Source organism: Diorhabda carinulata, chromosome 4 (genome assembly GCF_026250575.1).
Source record: "Diorhabda carinulata isolate Delta chromosome 4, icDioCari1.1, whole genome shotgun sequence".
In the NCBI taxonomy this organism is placed as follows: Eukaryota; Metazoa; Arthropoda; class Insecta; order Coleoptera; family Chrysomelidae; genus Diorhabda; species Diorhabda carinulata.
The window spans coordinates 24,894,858-24,901,758 of record NC_079463.1 but is presented as its reverse complement, the minus strand read 5'-3'; the positions used below and the strand labels follow the sequence as shown (position 1 = coordinate 24,901,758).

At 33.4% G+C, this 6,901-nt stretch overlaps 1 protein-coding gene across 1 annotated transcript; it reads left to right on the top strand.

Annotated features, from left to right (window-relative positions):
• Positions 1-523: 523 nt before the first annotated feature.
• Positions 524-2,235, top strand: LOC130892546 (dolichol-phosphate mannosyltransferase subunit 3). Its single transcript, XM_057798004.1, has 3 exons — positions 524-833; positions 903-980; positions 2,089-2,235. Exons 1-3 carry the CDS (start codon positions 693-695, stop codon positions 2,158-2,160), a joined length of 291 nt encoding a protein of 96 aa, XP_057653987.1. The 5' UTR covers positions 524-692; the 3' UTR covers positions 2,161-2,235.
• The last annotated feature ends 4,666 nt before the right edge of the window (positions 2,236-6,901 follow it).

Here is a 6,901-nt window from a genome sequence, read left to right as displayed (position 1 = left end):
GTTGTCATAATTATTAGGATTCAATTAGTTTAATCTATGCTCTTTATTTATCTATGTTGACATGTTGAGTAGTTTGTTTTTTAAGATTTTTACAGTTAGCAACCCTGTTGCATGTAACCCATCCATTGACTTATTGAACCCTCCATAAGTGGATCTAAACTCACTTATCATATTAATATAAATAGCTAGACGAATGGGTCGGCCTCTCTTCGTTTTACGTTTCGTGTAGTAGCCCCTATCAGTCAGTTCATATTTAAAATGCTTCCAGCTGTCTTCAATGGTTTGGGTTTCAGTACCTGCCTGCGGGTTCACAAATCATTCTGTTCCTCAGGTGTTGTGATTCACAAACTTTTGCACATAGATCATGTCCAATCCATGTACCCCCATCCCTCAAAACTAATCTAATCACTACACCACTGAACCCCGTCATGATTATGAGGATTCAATAAATTAGTGTAATCTATGCCCTTTGTTTATCTATGTTGACACACAATGAGTAGTTTGTATTTTTAAATTTTTACAGTTAGCAGCCCTGTTGTATCTATCTATCCATTGACTTATTAAACCCTCAATAAGTCGATTTAACCTCACTTATATTAATTTGAATAGATATTTTCGGATTTTTTTCTTAATACTTACTTATAATAGATATTGATTTTAATTTTCATTTGTAAGATTAAGAATAAAAGACAATGACTAAACTTATGGAATGGCTTTGTGGATTATTTATGTTCATCGGTGTTTGGTTTTATTTACTTACATCTAAAAATCAAACATCTCAAGAATATCAATTAATATTATTTTCACCAGTTATATTGGCAGGTATTTTTGGGGTAAGAATCGTTTTGCTTGTTAAGCTATGAAAATATTGAAATATTTTTATGATTTTAATATGTTTATAGGTTTACACAGCTTTTGTGATTTTATATAGAGTTTATACCTTCAATAATTGCGAGGAAGCAGCACATGAATTGCAAAAAGTAAGTTACTATTTTTAAATTTTAATTTATTTGTCTTTAGTTGACCTCTGAAATTCGATATCTTACTTCAAAATTAGAGACAATGTATAGACTTAAATGTTTAGTATACTGCACATGGTTTTATATTTCAATTTTTATTAAATTACCTTAATTTCTGTAAACAATTCAAAACTCGTCTTCTCCATGTGAACAATAATTATTTTTTATAATTTTGTAGAGCTTCACAAATAGTTTCCGATAATACTAATACGCTTTATAAAGCATTTGAACCAATGTTTTAAAAAACTTTTTCCATTTCAATTGATGTAGCTCCAAAATATGAATTTTGAACGTAAAAAAGACTTGTTCTGGTTAAGAAAATCATCGTCTAGTTTATTCTTGAAATGCGGGATCAAAAAAAAGTCAATGGGTGCCAAATCAGGGCTGTATAATGGATAGACATCAACTTCACCTTCAGGATCGATGACAATTAAATTTGTGAGCAGCATTGTCATGTTTAGAATGGTACACCAATTAAAGAGGGTCTTCTTTAGACTAATAGTTAAGTTATGTGGGATCCAACGCTAGTTTATATCAGGTATACCAACACCCAAAGATGTCTTAACCAAGCACAGCATCTTTATTTTCACCCCCAGCAGTGAATACGACATGTTCGGCTTTGAAAATAGTTGACCAAACAGTTTATTCTTGAAGTACGGGAAGAAAAATAAACCAATGGGTGCCAAATCAGGGCTGTATAATGGATGACTTCACCTATAGGCTCGATAAAAACTCATTTTGATGTTTTATTTTCAGCAAAAAACATGGGGCAATGAACATCGGCCTCGTTTGAATTCATTTCAACAGTTTTTAACAGAACCGTTTGGTTTTTTACATCGCTATATATATAATGTATTAACAGGATAATTTCATTGTTAACGAGAAATTGCACTTTTCAATTAACTGCAAACAGTAATCGTAGTAAAATGAGTAATTATTGTTGTTGAGGTTATGTTCGACATTGTATAGTTTATATCACAGTGTTATAGAGGTCAAAAATATGAATTGCAACCCTTCTATTGATAAAAGGAATATTTTCTTGGTGAATGTATTTGGTGATTCATTACAGGAAATACAGGAGGCCAACATTGAATTAAGTAAACTTGGATTCAAGTCTCAAGAAAATCTTGATAAAAAATAATTATTTATGTAAATCTTTATACATAATTTGTTTTTATATAAATGCATGTTATAATAAATTTAAAATTTTATTGCAGTTCCATTATTCCTTCTAATTCATCACTAACTATATATTATCACTAACAAGTGTTTTTTTCGCGAATTTGAATATTGCCTCACAATCACATTCGTATTTACACACGAATTGCAAACAATATTTTTTTTACTAACCAAAATAAATAATTTTAATGGTAATTTTTCTTATAAAATTCATGTTTATTGATATTTTAAACATTTCAATAAAGATTAAAACAAAATAACAGACGAATTTGTGTGATCAAATTGGCCTTCGGCATGTATAAATGCAACCTAAAAATAATTGTTGCTATATAAGTAGGAAAATAAAAATTGGCATTAGCGCGACTTAAACCTGGGACCTCCCGCAAGTGAGTTTCGTACTCTAGCCATTACACCACGGAGACCTTAATAATACGTTTTTTTAACAGTACAACTGTTTCTTTACGCACCCAAAAGTTCGTACTTTACGCACGGTAGTGGAAATTAATATTTCCTCATTTCGTATCAATTCTATTCGTTTATATTTGAAAAACATAACATTTCATGAAATTGTTAGAAGAGAATTTTCGTAATTGTTTTGTAGTTTCAAAATATTTCAGTTAATAATTATAATTGGAAAAGTTTTCATAAAATCTGCAAATGTTTCAACTACTCATTATTAGGTATTGAATGATTGAGGTAAACAGTACCAGGTGGGCAACTAAGAATGGCCGTCGACCTTATCTCAATTATTTTTCTGATTGAGCATCTCAGAGTCTTAGCTTTATAATGAGTGGTCCATGTTATTTTTTTGGTGAAGAAAAAATATCAAACGGAAAGGAATCTCAAACAATTAACAGTAAAGAAAATACAAGTTTAAATTACTCAAAATTATAATTTATTTAAAATTAAACTATCAATATTCAGTGTTCCCTCCTCTGGCCCCATTCTTTAGTGATGGCCGTTTTGTTATCCAATTTCGTGGCTAGTGCAGGATTTCTAGCCCGAACTTTTCCCTCAAGTTCATTCCAAACATGTTTGATTGGATTAAAGACCTGGCCAATCCTTAGCGAGAATTTCGACATCCTCTAAATACCTTGTATCTGTTTGCCGTTAATCTCCCGCTTCCCTGCCATTTTCAACCAACTTGGTTTTGGCTTCCATTGAAATGCCCACCCAAACTATCTAGGAACCTCCAATAGCAAAGTTTTCTTTTATGAGGTTTTTGCTTCTATTGAAATGCCCACCCAAACTATCTAGGAACCTCCAAAAGCCACGTTTTCTTTTATGAAGTTTTTGCTTCTATTGAAATGTCCACCCAAACTATCTAGGAACCTCCAAAAGTCACGTTTTCTTTTATGTAGTTTTTGCTTCCATTGAAATGCCCACCCAAACTATCTAGGAACCTCCAGAAGCCACGTTTTCTTTTATGAGGTTTTTGCTTCTATTGAAATGCCCACCCAAACTATCTAGGAACCTCCAAAAGCTACGTTTTCTTTTATAAAGTTTTTGCTTCTATTGAAATGTCCACCCAAACTATCTAGGAACCTCCAGAAGCCACGTTTTCTTTTATGAGGTTTTTGCTTCTATTGAAATGCCCACCCAAACTATCTAGGAACCTCCAGAAGCCACGTTTTCTTTTATGAGGTTTTTGCTTCTATTGAAATGCCCACCCAAACTATCTAGGAACCTCCAAAAGCCACGTTTTCTTTTATAAAGTTTTTGCTTCTATTGAAATGTCCACCCAAACTATCTAGGAACCTCCAAAAGCTACGTTTTCTTTTATAAAGTTTTTGCTTCTATTGAAATGTCCACCCAAACTATCTAGGAACCTCCAGAAGCCACGTTTTCTTTTATGAGGTTTTTGCTTCTATTGAAATGCCCACCCAAACTATCTAGGAACCTCCAGAAGCCACGTTTTCTTTTATGAGGTTTTTGCTTCTATTGAAATGCCCACCCAAACTATCTAGGAACCTCCAAAAGCCACGTTTTCTTTTATGAGGTTTTTGCTTCTATTGAAATGCCCACCCAAACTATCTAGGAACCTCCAGAAGCCACGTTTTCTTTTATGAGGTTTTTGCTTCTATTGAAATGCCCACCCAAACTATCTAGGAACCTCCAAAAGCCACGTTTTCTTTTATAAAGTTTTTGCTTCTATTGAAATGTCCACCCAAACTATCTAGGAACCTCCAAAAGCCACGTTTTCTTTTATGAAGTTTTTGCTTCTATTGAAATGTCCACCCAAACTATCTAGGAACCTCCAATTGCCAAGTTTTCTTTTATGAGGTTTTTGCTTCTATTGAAATGTCCACCCAAACTATCTAGGAACCTCCAAAAGCCACGTTTTCTTTTATGCAATACTACGTGAATCTTTCTCCAGGTCTTCTATTGCCAATTCAATTGACTTCTTCTCTGGCAAAGATTTCTTTTCTTTTTTTAGTCAGTCAGTCAAAAACTAATAGCATCAGAAGTGAAATTTTGATTATTTAATAAATAAAGTGACCATCAAAAATCTACATTATTTATTAGTATATAAAGTAAACAAAACAAAAATGTAAAAACATACGTTCAATCAGTCATCTAATTTTTTTATATACATAAGTCGTGTGACTAACTAGCCAAATAAACACATTTTTTGCCAAAAATCGATTTTATTTTCCTTCAAAACCAATACAATCATTTCAACGCTTCTCTAACTTCTCGTTACCGTGCTTGTAGAAATATTTCTGCTTCATTTGAGCTGAATTTCTTACCGGCGAGCATTTTTTTGAGATCAGTTAGTCACTAGCGGCCAGATCTGGATTATACGGTGGATGAGAAGGTAATTCGTTCAATTTAACCATCGTTGCCATCGACTTGTGAATCGGTGTATTGTCTTGTTGAAATAGTGGTTTCTTCTTCTACATATAAGGCAGTTTTTCCTTGATTTTTGCATTGAAACGATCCAATAACTCTATGTAGTATTGGCAATTGATTTGGAGGTAGTCGATGAAGAATATTCCATGCACAACCTAAACTACTGAAGCCATAACCTTTCCAGGTGATTGTTGTGTATTTGGACGCTTTGGACGTGGTTCACCGGCTGTAGTCCACTCAGATGATGATCGTAGTTGATAATCTAGTGACCTTTAGGGGTTGTTATTAATATCTACCAAAAGCGGAGTCAAAAAGGGGTGTAGGTGAAACTATTAAAGTTCGTTTTCAAGTATTTTTCGAATTACATATGTTTACAAGGTTTGTTAAATAATTCGAATGCCTGTGGTAGACTAGTATTAAGATTGAATACATACAAATTGCTTCTCAGATGCCCGATCCATATTCTCCACGAGGGAACGCGAATGCGAGAGTGTGGACCTCCGTGTCAGTTTTTCGGGCATAAAGTGATGTTTTATCCATTGTCACATATCGACGCAAAAAATCAACAACACATTGTTGGTTTTGATCGACTGTGAGTAAACGCAGCATCTACTTTGTTAAAAGCTTTCTCATGGTCAATAATTGTAAACACACTGCCTTCTGAGATATATTTATTGTATCAGCTATCTGCCGCAATTTCAATATACGATTAGATATAACCAATTTGAGGAGTTTTTTGGAGTAACCAACTCAATTGGACGACCAGGACGTTCACCATCATCGTTTATATTCAGTAAACTAATAACATAACTAGCTTTTACACGCGGTTTCGCTCGCATCGAATCCATTAAATAAGTATCAGAAATCATTATAATAGAAAAGAACGAACTCTGTAGCTATATTAGAACCTAAGATATAGATCTTTGAATGTAGAAAAATTACCAAAAACCTACAAAAATCTATAACTCCACAATGAATGTACGCTCCTAGCTTCCCTCTAACTCAATCGATTTAAGTGTTCAAAAACTCAAAAGAAAGAGGATGTATCAGCGAGTGTTCTTAAACCAAAACGAACTCTGTAGCTATATTAGAACCTGAGATATAGATCTTTGAATGTAGAAAAATTGTCAAAAACCTACAAAAATCTATAACTCCACATTGAAAGTCCGCGCCTAGCTCCTCTCTAACTCAACCGATTCAAGTGTTCAAAAACTCAAAAGAAAGAGGATGTTTCAACGAGTGTTCATAAACCAAAACGAAGTCTCTATCTTGAATAGAACCTGAGATATTGAGGATAGAACGTGTGTATGTGAAAAACTCCCATAAGTAATGTACAGGGGGTAATCGCATTTGAGTATAATTTGAGAATGGTGAAAATTAGATGAAATCCGATGGTTGATGGCTGATCTGTGCATCAATACCTTTCATTGAAAAAAAAAATTAAGCAAATCAGTTGGGTAGAACGCCTGAACGGACTCGGAATGGAAATCATCAATTTTTTTAATATATAAGATAGTTCTTTTCGATGGAGAAGACTCCGGATAACATTTTTGAAGCTATTGTACAGTATTTTTTCATCAAGTAGCAATGATAAAACTAACACACGTATTTGTTTTGAAAATAACAAAAGTAGCGTCACTTAAATGGCTGTCCTTTTTTTCTGACAAATCAAAATGTCATGACATTTGACACAAAGTTATTTCAAAGTTGGTACTTCGTGAACGTTTTATGGACTTGACAATGACAGCGATATCTATGTATCAGTCATACGACTTATTGAGCGATGTATACAAACATACTAAAATATCTAAATTTAATACTTTAACGTCAAATTTTGTGTTATTGAAAAA